Raw genomic sequence first — 20,886 nt, 5'->3', positions numbered from 1 at the left:
CACACAGAGAAATCTGTTGTGACAAAAAGAGAGAAATACAAATACGATGACACGTAAGGAAAACAGGAAGACCATTACCAGGTACATCTCTCTCCACGTTTCCATTTCGTCTGGTTCCAGGTTCCGGAAGTCCTTCTCACAGTGGGACTTCCACAGTTCTTCCGTGTCTTCCAGAAAGTTCTGCGCACACACACACACACACACACAATCATATTAGACTGGGTATATATATATATGGCCTAGAGGTAACGCGTCCGCCTAGGAAGAGAGAGAATCTAAGCGTGCTGGTTCGAATCACGGCTCAGCCGCCGATATTTTCTCCCCCTCCACTAGACCTGGAGTGGTGGTCTGGACGCTAGTCATTTGGATGAGACGATAAACTGAGGTCCCATGTGCAGCATGCACTTAGCGCACGTAAAAGAACCCACGGCAACAAAAGTGTTGTTCCTGGCAAAATTATGTAGAAAAATCCGCTTCAAGAGGGAAAACAAATAAAACTGCACGCAGGAAAAAATACAAAAAAAAATGGGTGGCACTGTAGTGTAGCGACGAGCTCTCCCAGGGGAGAGCAGCTTGAATTTCACACATAGAAATCTGTTGTGATAAAAAGAATACAAATACAAATATATATGTAAACACACCCGAAACCCACACGTTTTATAATATATATAATTATATTTTTTAATACTACTACTAATGATAAAGATATTAATAGTACATCATACAGACCTTTCAGACATCTCAAAGTGCTTCACACACAATAACACGTCAGTGAGACACAAAGTATGCAAGAACACATACAAAGCACAGATATACACAAGAATACACACAAAACGCACACACATACCATACACACTCTCATTCTCTCACACACACACACACACACTTTGTGCACACACTCTCATCCTCCCTCTCACACACACACACACACACACACACATATATATACACACACTCACACACACAGGCATACAATGATACATACTCTAGCACACTTATGATCACACACACATACACTCTCACAACCACACACACTCTCTCTCACATTCACACACACACACTCTCTCACAAAATACAAACTCTTTCTCTCTCTCTCTCTCAAAACACATACACACACTCTCTCTCTCTCTCTCATACAAAAACATAAACTAACTCTCTCTCTCTCTCTCTCTCTCTCACACACAAATACTCTGTCTCTCAAAACATTCTCTTTCTCTCTCACAAAAACTCTCTCTCTCAAAACACATTCTCTCTCTCTCTCTCTCTCACAAAAACACAAACTCTCTCTCTCTCTCTCTCTCTCTCTCAAAACACACACTAACAAAAACTCTCTCAAAACACACACACTCTCTCTCTCTCACACAAACACAAACACTCTCTCTCTCTCTCTCTCTCTCAAAACACACACTCTCTCACAAAAACACAAACACTCTCTCTCTCTCTCTCTCAAAACACACACACTCTCTCTCATAACACAAACTCTCTCTCTTTCCCCCCCCCTCTCTCTCACTTACAAAAACACAAACAAATTACATCGTATGTTTTGTTGCCCAAAGTTATAGTACAGGTATAGCTTTATGCCCCAGAAATATCACTCTCAGCCTTCTATGTTCAAACCATTTTGCTTATAAATGACGTCACGTCGAGAAGAAGTAGTCAGACAGTTTGCAACTTATTTACACAAAGCTTTCTTCTTCTTCTTCTGCGTTCACTCGTATGCACACGAGTGGGCTTTTACATGTATGACCATTTTTACCCCTACCATGTAGGCAGCCATACTCCGTTTTCGGGGGTGTGTATGCTGGGTACGTTCTTGTTTCCATAACCCACCGAACGCTGACATGGATTGCAGGATCTTTAACGTGCGTATTTGATCTTCTGCTTGCATATACACACGAAGGGGGTTCAGGCACTAGCAGGTCTGCACATATGTTGACCTGGGAGATTGGGAAAAATCTCCACCCTTTACCCACCAGGCGCCGTCACCGTGATTCGAACCCGGGACCCTCAGACTGACAGTCCAACGCTTTAACCACTCGTCGCACACACAAAGCTTTCAAAATCCATCCACTTAATTTGTACCCGATTATCAATTCATGTATTGTTTTGTTCCATGGGCATCACATACTGCATGTTTAGTTATGTTTTCGAAATAAGTTGACACACCACCCCCTTCATAAGGGGAGAAGGCCTTTTTTGTGAGTAAATCATCCGAATCCGAATCTCTCTTCCTCTCACACTCACACACATTTCACTCCCGATGAAACAGAGGTAAGAGATGAACAGACAGACAGAGGGGACAGACAGAGGGACAGACAGACAGAGGGACGGACAGACGGAGGAACAGACTCACAGGGTTGTAGTCCTCCAAGGAGTACAGCTGGGCGGGAGTGCACCTCTCCAGCAAGGGTTTGATCAGGTGGTAGGGCACCGGGCCCATGTACTCTATGGCTGCACAGTGAGACACACCACACAGTGATGGATGGTGGTGATGGTGGTGGTGGTGGTGGTGATGGTGGTGATGATGATGGTGATGGATGGTGGTGGTGGTGATGATGGTGATGATGGTGGTGGTGGTGGTGATGATGTTGGTGATGATGATGGTGATGATGATGGTGGTGGTGGTGGTGGTGATGATAATGATGTTGATGATGGTGATGGTGATAATGACGATGATGTTGGTGATGATGATGGTGGTGATGGTGGTGGTGGTGATGACAATGATGTTGGTGATGATGGTGATGATGGTGGTGGTGGTGATGGTAATGATGTTGGTGATGATGATGGTGGCGATGCTGATGGTGATGATGTTGGTGATGATGATGGTGGCGATGCTGATGGTGATGATGATGTAAGTGGTTATGATGGTGGCGATGATGATTGTGATGATGGTGGTGATGATGGTGGTGATGATGATGATGATGGTGATGATGATGATGGTAATGATGATGATGTTGGTGATGATGATGTTGGTGGTGATGATGCCGTTGATGGTGGTGGTGATTATGATGGTGATGGTGATGATGATGATGATGTTGGTGATGATGATGTAGGTGGTGATGATGGTGGCGATGATGATTGTGATGATGTTGGTGATGATAATGTTGGTGGTGATGATGGCGGTGATGATGGTGGTGGTGATGATAATGATGATGCCGTTGATGGTGGTGGTGATTATGATGGTGATGACGGTGATGGTGATAATGATGATTGTGATGATGTTGGTGATGATGATGTTGGTGGTGATGATGATGATGATGGTGATAATGATGATGGTGATGATGCTGGTGATGATGATGTAGGTGGTGATGGTGGCGATGATGATTGTGATGATGTTGGTGATGATGATTTTGGTGGTGATGATGATGGTGGTGATGATGATGTTGGTGGTGATGATATTGGTGATGATGATGATGGTGATGTTGGTGGTGATGATGATGGTGATGATGATGATGGTGATGATGATGATGGTGGTGGTGATGATGTTGGTGATGATAATAATACTAATAATAATAATGGTATTTATATAGCGCTGAATCTTGTGCATAGACAAATTTAAGTGCTTTCGCACCAGTCATTCTCACGCACGCATAACTCTAAAACTGGAGAAACTGAAGACAAGGAAGAGGCAGGGAAGGGAGGCTGTTTTGGGAAGAGGTGGGTTTTAAGGCCAGACTTGAAAGAGCTGAGTGTGGAGACTTGATGAGCGAAAGAGGAAGTTCATTCCAACTGCAAGGTCCAGAGACAGAGAAAGAACGGTGGCCAACAGTCAAGAGTTTGAATTTGGGTATGTGTAAATGGAGTTTACATTTATTTGCTTATTTATCATCATTATTGTCTTTTTATTTCATTTTTATTTTAAACTATTATCATTATCATTCTTATTATTATCATCATCATCATCATTATTATCATCATCATCATTATTATTATTATCATATTCCTTTTTTTTCTCTCTCAAGGCCTGACTAAGCGCGTTGGGTTACTCTGCTGGTCAGGCATCTGCTTGGCAGACGTGGTGCAGCGTATATATGGATTTGTCCGAACGCAGTGACACCTCCTTGAGCTACTGATACTGACACCGATACCGGAACAAGAACACACGTGGCAGGCACACCCCCCGAAGAAGGAATATAGTCGGGGTGAAGACCGTCAAAACACGTAAAAGACCTTTTTTTTTTTTTTTTTTTTGTATTTCTTTTTATCACAACAGATTTCTCTGTGTGAAATTCGGGCTGCTCTCCCCAGGGAGAGCGCGTCACTATACTACAGCGCCACCCTTTTTTTTTTTTTTTTTTTTTTTTTTGTATTTTTCCTGCGTGCACTTTTATTTGTTTTTCCTATTGACGTGGATTTTTCTACAGAATTTTGCCAGGAACAACCCTTTTGTTGCCGTGGGTTCTTTTACGTGCGCTAAGTGCGTGGTGCACACGGGACCTCGGTTTATCGTCTCATCCGAATGACTAGCATCCAGACCACCACTCAAGGTCTAATGGAGGGGGAGAAAATATCAGGCGGCTGAGCCGTGATTCGAACCAGCGCACTCAGATTCTCTCGCTTCCTAGGCGGACGCGTTACCTCTAGGCCATCACCCCATTTCTCATCCCTACAAGTGAACGTGTGCGAGCTGCAGCCCACAAACGCATGAGAAAATGCGCATGCGCACGCTCTTAAAGTTGCAAAATATGTCAGTAATGTTTCTTGCATCTGTGGTGCTCACATAACAGCCGATCATATACCAACTTGCGATATGTTAAGTCTCAAATCCCTGAAATGAAATCATCTTCAGTGTTGACGATCTTCAGCAGTCCATTGCTAATGTATGACTTTTTCAACTCCTTGTTAAATAGTCCAGTTGGTTCGCTGTTATAGTTGTTAGTTTTCCATTAGAAATATGTTATATTGTTATGATTTTTTGTTTATTTTTCAAACAAAACTTAAATCAATAATTTTCACACACACACACACACACTTTCACTTACTTGTATGCGTACACAGTAATCCCCACCCCCCACCCTCCTCGATTTCTTCCCTTCCCTCGTCTAATATCACTTAAAGTGAAAAGACGTTAAACTAAAGAACGAAAGTTACAACGTCCCGATCTGCTGCCAGGTTTGCCCGTGCCTGGCTGTAACCATACCCAAAATGGTGAATACTTCTTACGGTTTTTTGGGGTTTTTTTTTTTTTGGTTTTTTTTTTGGTTATGATTCTTACGCTTTTCTGTTTTCTGTTAAAACGTCAATGCTTTTCTGTTAGTGTTATAAACATGACTATTCTTAGAATGGTAGGCATATGATATATATACGCTGCCGCACCAGAATGAATTGTTCAATACAAATCACACACATACACGCCGCCACCCCCCCCAGAATGAACAGTTCAATACAAATCACACACATGCACACAACCCCCACCCCCACCCCCCAACACACACACACACACAGGAATCAGTGAAAAAGCATGACTCACCATCAATGTTCTCAATGAGGACTTGCAAGCTCAACTCGACCAGCGTGTGCATCTCTGAAAAACACGCCCATACTTCAGTCAGTCATCTTTATTCTGCCTCGTTTTAACCCTTTCGCTGCCAGGAAAATAAGATTTCAGTGAAATCTATTTGCCAGGGGGTTTTTTCCAAAAAAAAAAGGGGGTATAAATTTTCAAAAAGATTCTGTGCTCTTTGTTATTGGAGAAAGACCCATGAAAGTATATATTTTCTGAAAGGGAAATGAATAAAGAATACAAAACACATGATGTTTTCCCATTTTATATATTTACAGTGACATGCTGTTGTTTTGAATTCAGTGTTTTGTTTTTTGTCATATTTTCAACTTGTTAACTAACATTAGTCAGGTAATTTGCACTAAAATATCACTTTCTGTTGTCTGCTAAGGTTTGCATAGTGGTATCTTGGCCACTCTCTTGATTGCTTCCTTTAATTTCTATCAAATCGTCCTATAAATGTTCATCACTGTCTTCTACTCGTTTACGCTTCAATTCTTTCTGAGCATCAGCAAAAGCAATCAGTCTTGGTTCATTTAGTTCGCTACAATCGCATGTCTTGTGCACGGTGTCAGTCCGACATTTTGCTGAGCGAGCGAGGAGAGGAGCCAGCCAAACACTGGGACAGTAACCCAACCAAAACATTCAAATAAAGAACTGCCTCATGACGTAGATGGGGTTTCTAGCTATGAATAGAATCCTGAGAGATTCCCCAAGCTAAAGCTACCAGCATTTTTGTCAACGAACTGAACGCAAAGAAGGGAAAAGTCAGAATATTTCGATGACGAGTTATCTCGTCATATAGGCAGCCAAAGGGTTAACTCACTCCGGATGAACAGTTCTCTCCCTTGCTTTTCCCTACAGACGACCCACTTGTTAGGGTTAGGAAAAAAAAAATCACAAAAAATACAAAACATAAAGTAACTGAACGAAACTCACTGTACTTGACCCACTGACCCCTCTCCTGACGTCGTGTGAACGCCAACCCCCCTCCCTCTTCACTGCTCTCAGAAGCTGAGTCACTATCGGCACCTTCTTGCTGGTTGATTTCTTCACTGCAGATACTTTATTCAACGTCGTCATCATCCTCGTCGGTGTCAAAACCTTCAGTTTGTGAAGCATTTCAATCACTTCAGCAGCGGTAGATGCCGCTGTCGTGATCAAGTTTGCTCCAAAAATTTCCGCTTCTATCACCTGCAACGCCATTTTCGATAACGTACACAGATTAGCTTGTCGTGTGGGGTCCTGAACTCGCTGGCTCGCTGTGGAGTGTGTTGTTACGAAATTTCATGAAGAAACTTTCCATTTGACCCTTGACATGTTCGCAACGCCCGGTGTAGCTGCAATTGTTAAGCTACCCCATGAGGAAAACGTGAAGGGAGTGGGAGAGAGAGGGAGAAATGAAAAGAGGGGAGAGAATGAGAAAGAGGGTGAGGGGGAGAGGGAGAGGGAGAAGGAGAGAGAGAGGAAGAGAGAGGGGAAAGAGGGAGAGAGTGAGAGAGAGAGGGAGTAGGAGAGAGAGGGAGAAATGAAAAGAGGGGAGAGAATGAGAAAGAGGGAGAGAGAGGGAGAGAGAGAGAGAGAGAGAGAGAGAGAGAGGAGAGAGAGGGGAAGAGAGAGAGAGAGGGAGAGAGAGTGAGAGAGTGAGAGAGAGGGAGAGAGGGAGAGAGGGAGAGAGAGGGAGAGAGAGGGGGGAGAGAGAGAGGAGAGAGAGAGAGGAGAGAGAGAGAGAGGAGAGAGAGAGGGAGAGAGAGAGGGGGAGAGAGAGAGGGGAGAGTGAGAGAGAGGGAGAGAGAGAGGGGGAGAGAGAGGAGAGAGGAAAGGAGAGAAAGAGGGAGAGGGAAAGAGAGGGAGGGAGAGAGAGGAAGAGAGAGGGGAAAGAGGGAGGGAGTGATAGAGAGGGAGAGGGAAAGAGAGAGGGGAAGAGAGAGAGGAAGAGAGAGGGGAAAGAGGGAGAGAGTGAGAGAGAGAGAGAGAGGGAGAGAGATGGAGAAATGAAGAGAGGGGAGAGAATGAGAAAGAGGAAGAGGGAGCGAGTGAGAGAGAGGGAGAGGGAGAGAGAGGAAGAGGGAGTGGGGGAGAGAGAGAGAGAGGGAGAAATGAAGAGAGAAGAGAGAATAAGAAAGAGAGAGAGAGGACACAGTAAGAGAGAGGGAGAGAGATAAGAGATATAGACAAAGAAAGCCAAAGGCACATATGCACACACACACACACACATTTCACCCCCCCTCCCCTTTCCCCCCCCCCTCCCCCTCCCTCCCTCCCACCACCTTCTTTACTCACTTTTCAATCCATGGCGTCGACCCGAGTACACCTGGGTTCGAGTCTTGGTGTTCTTCGGAGCGATCATTCTGGTGTCCTCGCTGTCTTCTGAAACGGAACAACGCGGCAACGCTCAGCACCGGTCACCTACAATCATATGTCGTGAACACATGAACTCAAGTAGTTTCAGAGTTTAATTTTATTCCCATTAACTCTTCCGAGTCACAGAGAAGCAAGGAAACATGGCAATAACAGGAGGACGGGCTGCTCTCCCCTGGGAGAACGCGTCGCTACACTACAGCGTCACCCATTTTTTTTTTTTTTGATTCTTCTACACAATTTTGCCAGGAACAACCCTTTTGTTGCCGTGGGTTCTTTTATGTGCGCTAAGTGCATGCTGCACACGGGACCTCGGTTTATCGTCTCATCCGAATAACTAGCATCCAGACCACCATTCAAGGTCTAGTGGAAGGGGAGAAAATATCGGCGGCTGAGCCATGATTCGAACAACAATATTTTTTATACCAAAATTAAATATAAAATGCAATTAAAATTACATAGACTATCAGTAACAAAACACAAACAACATGAAACACAACGCAAATAATAAGGGTTTTTGTTTTTTTCTGGCATCAAACCAGAGGAAAGATCAGTACACGTTGCTCATCTCAAGTTGCAAACCTACTTCTTGGCAGCATGAAATAAGTTACACAGACAAGCCTCTTCCAACAAGAAAAAAACAACAACAAAAAAACAATCGATGACCTTTTTTTCTTTGACACTGTATTGCAACGATGTCTTCAAAACCTTTCCTCAGCAGGATCAGTAAAAACTGTTTTATTTTTATTTTTTTTTTTTTTTACAAGTTCTATGTTATAATCATGTCCGCGTCAATTATTTCAGTGAGACCACATGAACAAAATGTCTCCAATTCTGGGGTTCAAAAAAAAAAGAAGAAAAAAAAAGAGAAACTAAAAAAGAAACAAAAGAGTAAAAAATAAATAATATAAAGAATAAATAAATAACATAAAAAAATAAATAAACAATTAGGAATAGACATTAAACCGGAACTGAAGAACATACATGTACACAAACAACCAAGTGTAAGAATGACATGATGAAGATGTTGTGCATTCATCTTTAAAAAAAAAAAAAAAAAAATATATATATATATATCTTAATTCAGGTTTTAGACAACTACCACTCTGACAAACAGGAAACAGAACCAAGTAAAAACTAAAAGCATGACATGATAAAGATGTTGTGCATCCATCATTTTAAAAAGAGGAGTTTGTATTATACTCCAAGTTCGGTGATACACATATACGCTTACCATGTCAAACTGACGCAAACTAGGCCTTTCGGTTTGCTTCTGCTTGGCCAAATTTCGCGCGGCTAACAGTGAAAAGACATCTTTATTCCGGTAATTAGACAGCTATCAGCACACACAGGAAATGTAGAGCTCTCTATACTCACCACTGTCCCTGTGTCGGTCTTCATCCACAGGTAAGTAATGTCGCGGCTGATAATTCACACTGGTTTCACCACCAAGTGAAGCTAAAATTTCGGAAGACGTCAGCTTCAGCTGCACAAACAAAAACGCACAGCACTTCAGGTGTTTTTTTTGTTTGTTTTTTGGGGTTTTTTTTCCCATTATTTGTTTGTTTCGTTTTCATCTATTATCACTCTCAGTGGAAATACACCCAGCAAAGAACAAACAAATGCTAAAAAAAAAAAGAAAAAGAAAGAAAGAAATGAAAAGAAAAAGAAAAAAAGTCAAGAAAGAAGTGATTTCTTTCTACATAATAATTCAATTACTGCAATACTACTGCTACTAATAAAATAACATTAATAATATTGATCTATAATAATAATGATGATAATAGTAATATAATGATGATAACAACAACAACAACAACAACAACAATACTAATACTAACAAAAATACGAACTCACACTTGCACCTTCCATGCATGCAGCTCACAGCATTTATAATAACTGGTGCTCATCATTCGTTTCCTGTGTTATTCACTTCAGTCAGGCTTCATTCACGTGCACACACACACACACACACACACAGACACACACTCTCACTCAAACCCTCTCTCACACACACACAAACACACACACACTCTCTCTCACTCAGTCAAACCCTCTCTCACTCACTCAAACCCTCACACACACTCTCTCTCTCACTCACTCAAACCCACACACACACACTCACACTCTCTCTCTCAGTCACTCAAACGCTCATACACACACACTCTCTCTCTCACTCACTCAAACCCTCACACACACACTCTCTCAGTCACTCAAACCCTCACACACACACTCACTCTCTCTCAGTCACTCAAACCCTCACACACACACACTCTCTCTCTCTCTCTCAGTCACTCAAACCCTCACACACACTCTCTCTCTCACTCACTCAAACCCTCACACACACTCACTCTCTCTCAGTCACTCAAACGCTCACACACACACACACTCTCTCTCTCACTCACTCAAACCCTCACACACACTCTCTCTCTCACTCACTCAAACCCTCACACACTCACTCTCTCTCTCTCTCAGTCACTCAAACACTCACACACACACACACACTCTCTCTCTCACTCACTCAAACGCTCACACACACTCTCTCTCTCTCTCAGTCACTCAAACCCTCACACACACTCTCTCTCTCAGTCGCTCCAACTCTCTCTCTCTCTCTCACACACACACACTTCTCATTCTTTCCCGTTCACAAACAGAAGCGTGCACACACTAAAAAGGAAGCCAAACCTGTTTGGGCGGTGTTGGAAAGGGCGACCCACGGCCAACAGTGCCTGCAGCCCCGCCGGACATCTGCTTGTCGGCCTTCTTCCTCTTGATGGCTTTGCTCTCGTCGTAGTTCAGGAAGTCCTCAAAGGACGTCAGGTTCTCCGTGTCCTCAGGGCTCTCCTCCTCCCACTTCCCCTGCGACTTACTGCTGTCGCCATGCGAGGAGGAACGCTTCGCATGCTTGTCCGACGATTTCGCACCGCCGCTGCTCCTTGATTTGTGGCTTGTTTCGGGGGTGTGGGAAGGTTTTTCTTTCATGTGTGTGCTGCCGTGGGAAGAGCGTTTCTCTTTTTCTTTTCTGTGCGTGCTGTCGTCGCCCGGAGGAGGTTTCTCTTTTCTGTCGTTCGAGGCGCGTTGTTCCGACGAGCTTTTCGAGCCGGGGTCGCTCCTCTTGGGACCGTGGGAGTGTTTTTCCACTTTGGGGTATTTAGCAGAGGAGCAGTTCTGGGAGTCTTTTTTCCGCTGGGCGCTCTTGTCAGGCTGAGGCTGCCGCTTCTTTCCCGGCACTTTCACAGAGTGGTCGTCAGGGGTGGCGAACAAGCTGCTTTCGATCAGCGCTTTGGCATCCACGGGTCGCTTCGAGCTTTTCTTGGCGGAAGAACTGGGCTTCTGGGCTTTGCTTTCTGCCGAGCACATTTTGCTGTCCGCACCCTGCGAATAGGAGGCTTGCGATTTTTCTTCTTTTACGTTTTTCCCCCGGTTTGTTTTGGCTTGCGATTCTTCAGCCCGAGATCTGGGCGGAGGGCTGTCTGGGTCGAAAGGAGAGCCGGCCTGGTCCTCTGGAGCAGGAGACAAACTGTTGGAGCGTGTTGGTGAGGGGCTTAGCGAATGCGGCGGGGGACGTTTTCTGGGCTTGGTTTCAGAGTCGCAGCCGCGGGCGTCTTTGGGTTCCTGGAACAGCTTGCCATCAGGTCGGAGAATGATGTCCATGTCCGAGTGCTTGTGGTGCTTCAGGGAGTGGTGGTGGTGGGATGGGGACGGTCGGGATCTCTCCCTCGCCGGACTCTCCCTTTTGATGGCACCTCCTTTTTCGGTGGTGCGCTGGGTCGCTCTGACCTTCTCCTTCTCTTTTTCCCTGCTGCTCTCTTTGTGGCCGCCTTTCTCTTTCTGTCTGTCTGCGTCTTTGCTCCTTTCCTTCGCTTGCTCCTTCTCTCTGCGTCGGTCTTTCCCACCCTCCTTTGTGACGTCTCTGTCTTTGCTGCGATGTGTATGGCTGTGTCTGTCTTTGTGCTGTGTATGTCTGCCCTGCGTGTCATCGTCACTGGATTCCTGACACATTTCGTACTGGCTCTCCTTCTTTACACTGGGTTTGTACTCGGCACAGCCGTTCTTGACGCCGCGATCAATGTACTCCTCATAGTCATCAGGGCTTTGACTTCTGACCCTGACGGCTGAGCTGTGCTTGGAGTGTGAGGAGGAGGAGGAATGTTTGGAGGAAGGCTTGGACCCTGGCCTGTACTCCGCGGCCTTGCCCTTCACACGCTGGTCGATCCAGTCCCCATAGTCTGCAGGGCTGGGCTCTTTAGAACTCCTCGACCTAGAGGGCTCTCGGTGTCCTCTCTCCCCCTTCTTGGAGCTCGGCTTGTACTCTGTGCAGTCCGATTTCAGCCCTCTGTCGATGAACTCGCCATAGTCGTCGGGGCTCTGGCTGTGCTCTTTCAGCATGGACTTGTTTTTCAGATGTGTGTACCCAGAGTCCTTGCGTTTTGTGCCGGGGTTGTACGCGGCGACGTCTCCCCCGACCTGTTTGTCGATGTGTTCTTCGTAGTCCTCCGCGCTCCTGCGTCTGTCCGACGATCGGTCTTGGTTCTTGACGGCGCCTGGGCGGTACTCCGCCACGCCGTCTTCAATCCAGCGGTTGATGTACTCTTCGTAGTCTTCACAGGAACGGGCGTCTGGAGACTCGGCCCCCTGGGGTGCCACCTGGGACAGAGACTCAAACAAACTTCTATCCACCTGCCCCGAGCTTTTGCTTTTGCTCTTTGTGGGCATGGAGGGTGCGTGCTTCTTGTGAGTGGGTGAGCGCTGCTTTTGGGAGTCCCTGTCTCTTCTGGTCTGGTCAGCGTCTTTGTGGGCGGAGGAAGAACGACTGTTCTTTGTCACGGGTTCGCTGCTTCTGTGACCGGAGGATTTCTTACTGTCGGTGCTTGCTTCTTTCCCTTTGTGACTGGAAGATCGGCTGTGGCTGTCTGATGATGCCTGAGGTCGAGAACTGACAGAGTGGGAGGACGAGTGATGCCCGGGGTGTCTGTGAGAAGAGGAGTGCTTTGTGACTTTTACCGGTTTGGAACTCTCCTCTTCCTCCTCTTCCTCTTCACTGGTGTCCCCTCTCACAGGACTCCTGCCTTCCGGACTTGGCGACCTCCTCTCCGCTGACCTTGACCTTGTGTCGGATTGGTCCTTTGAGCGGTGGTGACTGCCGTGCCTCCCTTCTGAATGACGATGGTGTCCATGACCTTCACCTTCACCATCATGATGGCCCCCCGACCTTGACCGGCTTCCCACCGATGACTGGTGGTGATGGGAAGACTGGTGGTGGGAAGAGTGTTTCTCACTCTTCCCCTTTGAGTGCAGACCGGATCTGGAAGAGGAGGAAAGTCTCTCACCACTCCTCTCCTTGGGCCGGTCTCCTGACGACGCCCTGTCAGCAGAACCGCTGGAATGTCTGTGATCACTGCCAGACGCACGCCGGTGTTTCTCACTGGGGGCTCTCCGGTCCTCGTCGGGCCACGGTGTTTTCTCGTGTCTGGACGTTCTTTGTTCCTCGCCGGCGGGCGCTCTCCTGTGCCGGTCACTCTTGGACGTGTGCTGTGCGTGCTTCTCTTTGTGAGCGTCACCCCCACCTCCCTTGTGACGCGCTCCGTCAGACGACGACACGCCTTTGTGGGAAGACACCTTAGACTTCACCTCTCCCCTGGGACTGCCTTTCCGCTCCTTGTGACTGTCCTTTTCCGAAGATCTGGAATGCTGCTCTTTCACCGACTGGTGGTGACGATGGTGGTGGTCTTGACTGGATGCGGTCGCTGGGTGATGGCGGTCTCTTCTCTCGGGATGTGGGCGGTGGTGCGCGGACCTGGACGAGTGGTGATGGTCCTTCCTGCGAGGGGGGCTCTGGCCGCTGTCATCAGAGTCGTGCCCGGCGTCTTCGCTGCTTTCGCCGGAATGGCCGTCGCTTCCCGGCGGAGACCGAGGGGAGTGGTTCTCGTCGCCACTGTCGTCGTTCCTCTCGCTCTCTGAGCCTGAGTGATGCGACGGGCTGTGCTCTTCCCCGCTGCTTTCCCGGTGGCTGTGGTACGACGCTGCTGCCTCCTCTTCTTCCTCCTCCTCCTCTTCAGAACGGTGCTCTTCTCTGTCACTGCCTTCCTCCTCCTCTTTCTCACTGACTCGCTCGTCATCGCTCCTTTCATCACTGTGGTGCCTGCCATCCTCAGAACCACTGTCGTCCTCTCTCCCAGAACCTCCATCCTCCTCCTCCTCGTCCTCATTTCTGTCGGAGGCTTCATCACCTGAATGATGACCTTCCTCGACATCAGAGTGGCAGCTGGCGTCTTGGTTCTCCTCGTCGTCGCTGGGGGGATCCTTCTTCTTGACGGACTCCCTCACCAGGGTCTTCCAGCCCGCGATCAGCTGACGGGCAGAGTCCCCCACCTGACCGTCACGCTTCCGGAAGCCGTTCACGGCTTTCCCCAGCCCCGTGTCCTGCAACACAGTTTCAGTTTCTCAAGGGGGTGTCATCACTGCATTCGGGAAAAAAACAAAAAAAAAACCAACATTACACCACATCAGCTTGGTGGAGCCTGACCAGCAGCATATAACCCAACGTGCAGATGGGAGAATGGACCTGTAACTAAGGCAGTTCTCAACTGAGAAAGGAAAGGAAGAGCCTACTTAAAAGAAAAAGAAGAAAAGAATGCAGCAACAAAGAAACTGATGGCTGTAAAAGAGATGATCATCTCATCTCATCTATCCCTTGACCCGTGGGTGGGTCGTTGGGGCACCATGGATGACTGCCTGGTCAGCTCGCGCCACCTGCCTCGGTCCTCAGCGGCCCTTTGAGTTGTGGCAAATGGCAGGCCCATCCACTCTTTGATGTTGTCCTCCCACCGCTTTCTCTGTCTGCCTCTCTTCCTCCTTCCTTGTACGGTACCCTGCAGGATGGTCTTGGCTAGGCCGTCTGATCGTGTGACGTGTCCATACCAGCGGAGCTTGCGTTCCTTCACTGTGGTTAGCAGGTCTTTGAATGGGCCAATGGCGTTTTGGACTCTTCTTTTCACTTCCTCAGATGATACCAACAGTCAATGAAAGACCCCCTGGCATCTCCACAGAGGACTCGCTAAATAAACTCACATCACTTTCACATCTTACAAAAAGAAGGGGAAAAAAAAACCCAAAAGAGAATAAAGCAACAACTAAAGAACTGATCAACTCATTCCGGATGATGGAACGCTATAGCGTTCCTGACGTAAGGTAGCGTTACGGATGACAGAACGCTATAGCGGTTTCGACGATTGAAAATTTGTCTACGTTTTCCTCATGGGGTAGCATAAAAATCGAAGCTACACCAAGCATTGCGAATGTGTCGAGGGTCGAATGGAAAATTTCTTCGTGAGGTTTCCGTGACTATACACTCACTGGCCAGCTGTTGACCTTGGTACCCCACATGACAAGCTAATCTGCATACGTACTGAAAATGGCGTCGCAGGCGATACAAGTGGAAATTTTTTGAAGCAAACTAGATCACGACAGTGGCTTTTTACTGCTGCTGAAGAGATTGAAATGCTTTAAAGTGAAGGTTTCAACATCGACCAGGATGATGAAGACGTTGAATAAAGTATGTGCAGTGAAAAATGCTACCAGCAAGAAGGTACTAACAGTGACTCAACTTCTGAGGGCTGTGAAGAGAGGGGGTGGTGGGGGGGGGGGGGGGGGGGGGGGGCGCAGACACGACGTTAGAAGAGGGGTCAGTGAATCAAGTACTAGTTTTATTCAGTTACTTTGTGTTTTGTATTTTTTGTGATTTTTTTTTCCATAACCCTAACAAAAAAAAAGGGTCGTCTGCAGGGGGGAAAGCAAGGAAGAAAACTGTTTGTCCAGAATGAGTTAAAAAGGAAAACAACAACAACAACAACCACCGAGAGACCAGTGTGTTTGAGCGAAAACGTATAAAGAGCACAAAAGAGCCAAAAAGCAAGACTGACTGCAAGTGATAACAAGAGAGGCAAGGCCTTCAAGACTCACTTGTGAGACACTGAAAAAAAAAAAAAAAAAAAAAGTCCAAGCTTTTTTATGTATTGTGTATATTTTCAAAATGTAACGTTTAAGATGAGAAAGATCAGTTTCAAGCGAATTAAGTCCCCTAGCATTAATTACAGAGTAATTTCCCTTTTTTTTACTATCTGCACCAAAACGTTTGCAAAATAAATAAAACTTCCATGCTTAGCAAAAGAAGTTCCTGTTTGAACAAAAAATGATAATAATGACGGCTCTTGTTGCTGGGTCAGAATATCAGATCAAAGTGCCAAGTTTAGAGAATACAAAAGAGTAAATGCAGTTTGCATATAATTAGGCTTCGTTTTTTTAATTTTTTTTGTGCCCATCCCAGAGGTGCAATATTGTTTTAAACAAGATGACTGGAAAGAACTGAATTTTTCCTATTTTTATGCCTAATTTGGTGTCAACTGACAAAGTATTTGCAGAGAAAATGTCAATGTTAAAGTTTACCACGGACACACAGACACACACACACACACACACACAGACAACCGAACACCGGATTAAAACATAGACTCACTTTGTTTACACAAGTGAGTCAAAAAGTCATGTTCTTGTGGGATCTGGCAGACCGTACAGATCTACTTGGTGTAAACTGGCACAGAATGAAGAACTCACATGTACAGATTTCTTCCCAGGTCAGTGGAACTGTTGAATAAGCATGTATTCTGAGGGGCATGGCTGGGTTGTATATATTGTGTTTGCCAGTGTTTTTAGTTTGTTTGGTTTTCTTTTTGTTTTGTTTTTTGCTGCCCCGGCTACAACCAGGTTCGTCTGTCACAGTTCCAGAGTCGGCAGTCCGAAGGGAACCATCGATGTCAGGTCAGCAGGAGGCCACACACCAGAGGAGACCCTGCACTGCTGCTGAGTCACTTCGGTGGTGTTCAGTGGTGCCTGTTCTGATTTAACGTACTTAGGACACCACCTACTAAGCCCCCTACTAACGACAGTAATGGCTTAGTCGCGGAGCCAGACTGAGTGAGCGTCCCTCCCGGAGTGGAGACCGCCACCACGTCCCTCAAGTGTTTGCCAGTGTTTGTGGGGCTAAAAATGTGTGTGCATGAGTCACGAGTGCATGTCATTTGTGAGTGCAAATCTTGTGTTTTTATTGTATTGATCCATAATTATAAATAATTTACATACTGTGCAATTTGATATACATAATTTCAAAATGTTACATTCTATTTCCTTTTTTTAATTTTTTTTATTGCTGATAAATGTGATAATTGTTTCTTTTTTTCTTTCTTCTTTTTAATGAGGTCACAATATAATTTCTCGTGTGAGATTATAAAATACACTTGACGGTGAATTTCAGCACAGACCTGGAATTTTCGTCCCTTTTTTTTTTTTACTAGAAGTTGGGTGATGGTCTGTGCACAACCCACTGCTACTACTAGTGCTAGTGCTTTGACAAAGCAAGGCCCCTTCCTTACAGCATGCACTTGAATGATGCATGCAAAAATCAACAGTCTGTCATTGCAAGGAAGTTGTCCATAGCTAAGTCCTGTAGAAAAATCATCTTTTTTTGGTTCACACACACACACACACACACACTATCGTCTGATATCAACTGATAGTGAAAAGACGCTAAACTAAAGAACGAACACAGACAAAGACACAGATACAGACACACACACACACTCACACACACACACAGAGACACACACACACACAGACACACACACACACACAGATACACACACACACACACACACACACACACACAGACACACACACGCACACACACACACATGTGAACAGTTCAGAAAAAGAAAGGTATTTATGGAAATGAAATGAACAATAAGGCCGGGAGAGAAAAGGATAAAACAACAATAAAGAGAGTGGTAACTCTCTATTTACAAGGTACACAATTTAGAATAGAATAGAATAGAATAGAATAGAATAGAATATGTCTTTATGACCAAGTGCACTGGGGTCACAAGGAATACTGGGGGGGGAGATAGTACATGACAAGATACGAACATGAATCGAAAATCATACACAAACACCGATACAGTAGAAATCAGGATACATGCAAGTGTATATCAATATAAAAAACTTGTGCATACTCGCACATGCACACACTGCACACACACACATGCATGCACACACACACACACAAACATTTCAACTCAAAGCTGCTTATGCTACTGATAAATGAACAGAATTTCTTGTAAAAGGAAAAAAAAACATCAGTTGAGGCAACCATGTCTTTGCTCTATGTCTATATTATGTCTATTGTCCATAAATTCTGTGGAGTATATTCAGGACTAAAAAAGCTATGCCAGTCTTGAATAAAAGCTAATCTGTGTTTAACACATTTCATCTGTCATTGCTCCTGTGTGCCCATGCCAAATGCTCAGTACAGGGGTAAGCCTGGAGCTTCCTTTTTTTTTTTTTAGGGAATGTCTGGGTTTATTCTAGTGTACCCTTTTATCTACCTGTGTGCTAGCTGAATCAGCAGCATAAGCGGCACTGACTTGAAGATGTGTACCCCCCTCACCCCCCCCACCACCCCCCCTTAAGATTGGCGAGGGTAGCAAGCATGATGAGAGGGAGGGTGGGTTTCTATCAATTTTTTGTTTTTTTTGTTCTTAGTTTCTTTCAGTGTTTCATTATCTAATTTTCTTCAGTAATGCTATAACTTGTATAAGTATTAGTTGTGCACAGACTCAAACTTTCAGTCAAAACTGAAATCCCTGTATTCTAAAAAGTAACACCAGTAATCCATCTGACTAAATGCTGAATGTACAGCAATTTGCAGAGGAAATCTATGAGCAGGGCTTTTTTGTTTCTTTTTTTTTTTTCTTTTTTTTTCTGACATAAAATTTCATGCTGTAACTCAGCCAAGAAATGTTCCACATCAAATTGGTGGTGAACCCAAAACAAAATCAAGCTCAGTTACCTGTTGTTGTTGTTGTTTATAAAGCCTTTTGCTTCAATGCACTTTCTGCAAATCGGCAAAAACCTGTCTGTCCCTCCACACACTCCTGATCCTAAGCCATCTCTGATTTGTGTAACAATAAATCTAAAGTCACCTTACACTTACAGCACAGAACCGACCACAACCATCACTGTTGGCTGTCAGCAAGCCACCTTTGTCTTATTTTGATTTTTAATTTCAGCTTCAGCAGTGCGGATGTTGAAAATCAAGTAAACACTAACATGCTACAGTCACTAGAGTTCCAATTAGTTGACAGTGTGCACACTACATAGTAGACTGATCAGAAAAGAAACAGGTGAAAATGCAAATAACATTGGTAAATATCCTTGATTTTGTTTCCAACTGACCTCTGACTGATTGTGGGATGTTTCTTGAATGATAACATGATGACATTTTGTGTTAAAAAAAACAAAAAAAAAACAACAAAAAAACCTGGGCTGTTACGCCCAGACACAATATGGCTTAGCCAAAAAAACCCACCTGTAGCAGTGTCACTGTCATTGGAAGAGACGACAGTTTTCTCAGCACCTGATATACCTGTCAAACAGACAAAACTGCAATTAATCAGGACCACCTGATGACAGGATATATGGGGGCATTGTTCCATGTTGTCTTATTTATTTATTATTATTATTATTATTATTTTATTATTATTTTCATTACTACTACCTTTTTTTATATCATAATTATTATTTATTTATCTATTTATTTTTTTATTTATTTTTTTATGTAAGCTTATCTTTATATATATATATATATATATTTTTTTTTTTTCCAAGGCCTGACTAAGAGCGTTGGGTTACGCTGCTGGTCAGGCATCTGCTTGGCAGATGTGGTGTAGCGTATATGGATTTGTCCGAACGCAGTAACGCCTCCTTGAGCTACTGAAACTGAAACTGTTCCATGTTATGGGATAGCAAATGGGAAGAAAGATCAAGATTTTCCATGGCTGTCTGAGGGTATGGGGTTTGTTGTCTGTTTGCTTGCCCTCTGGTCTGTCTCTGAAAAGCAGTGATCAAACCGGTCCTCGGGCCTGCTTCGATCAGATCACCAACTGTTTTGTGCATGTGTGTAGTATTACTAGTAATAACTTCCAAAGTTCTATGGGTAACATCATGGTTGGACACATTTGCTGTTGCACATGGAGCTTCAGTTGATCCAGCTTCTCAGGTTGTAAAGCTGGAAGTCTGGCAGGATTCTCCGTGTCTAAGTTAATAAGTTTACTGAGTCTACAAAATGCAGTTAAAACAGTTCTGTCGCCAGCTGTCACAAACAGGACAACATTAAAAACAGTTCGATTACTTTCATTTCTCCTTTTCTATCTTTATTTTTGGACGCTCTAAAAATAAATGAAACAACCCTTGCAAAAAGAAGGAACTGGCTCAAGGGGTTTTCGAAACAAACATGTTTCACTTTTACCTTGTCTCCATGAGGACGTGCCTCCAAATAGGCCCTGTATTTCTTGAGCTTGTGTGATAACTCGTCCGCCATTCTTGTTGCATGACAAGGGAAGCTACTACTGTGGCACGAACAAGCTTTATTGTGCAGCGTGACGTACCTTTGGAAGCGCGAAAGCCGATTTATTATGATCATTTTTTTTTTTTTTTTAATTCCTTCGACGATAGACGTACATGAAACAACGGAAGAAAAAAACAACAAACAAACAAACAAAAATAAATAAATAAACATTTAAACAAAAGCATAGAGCATCCAGTATGCATATATGTATGTGTAGGTGTGTAGAACAGTGTGTATGTGTTTACAATATACATTATGAAAGTATATGTGTCTGTCTGTCTGTATGTATGGTTTGTTTTGTTTGTGAACATGTGTCTTTGTGTGTATGTCTGTATTTCAGTGCTAAGAATCACCCAAACATAATTGTGAGTGTTACTAGTGAAGTGGAGCGCGGAAATTTGAAAACTGTGCTTGCTTCTTGCATCACCTCACCAGTGAGTGTGTGTGTGTGTGTGTGTGTGTGTGTGTGTGTGTGTGTGTGTTCGTTCGTTTTTTAGTTTAGCGTCTTTTCACTATCAGCCTGACATTAGACGATTAATAAAATAAAATAAAATAAATAAAAATA

The 20,886-nt window shown here is 44.6% G+C and overlaps 1 protein-coding gene across 1 annotated transcript in view; it reads right to left on the bottom strand.

Annotated features, from left to right (window-relative positions):
• LOC143277057 (uncharacterized) overlaps window positions 1–20,310 on the bottom strand; it is a 30,999-nt gene extending 10,689 nt beyond the window's left edge. The window contains exons 1-8 of the mRNA XM_076581789.1: window positions 20,223–20,310; window positions 19,284–19,340; window positions 10,550–14,287; window positions 9,242–9,350; window positions 7,787–7,873; window positions 5,471–5,524; window positions 2,354–2,451; window positions 79–180 (exon numbers count right to left, since the gene is read on the bottom strand). Coding sequence (XP_076437904.1) covers window positions 79–180; window positions 2,354–2,451; window positions 5,471–5,524; window positions 7,787–7,873; window positions 9,242–9,350; window positions 10,550–14,287; window positions 19,284–19,340; window positions 20,223–20,294 — 4,317 coding nt within the window. The 5' untranslated portion in view covers window positions 20,295–20,310. The remainder of the gene's footprint in view (window positions 1–78; window positions 181–2,353; window positions 2,452–5,470; window positions 5,525–7,786; window positions 7,874–9,241; window positions 9,351–10,549; window positions 14,288–19,283; window positions 19,341–20,222) is intronic.
• Window positions 20,311–20,886: the final 576 nt, after the last annotated feature.

Source organism: Babylonia areolata, chromosome 33, assembly GCF_041734735.1.
Source record: "Babylonia areolata isolate BAREFJ2019XMU chromosome 33, ASM4173473v1, whole genome shotgun sequence".
NCBI lineage: Eukaryota > Metazoa > Mollusca > Gastropoda > Neogastropoda > Buccinidae > Babylonia > Babylonia areolata.
The sequence above is the reverse complement of the archived record's forward strand: the minus strand, read 5'-3'. Positions and strand labels throughout refer to the sequence as shown.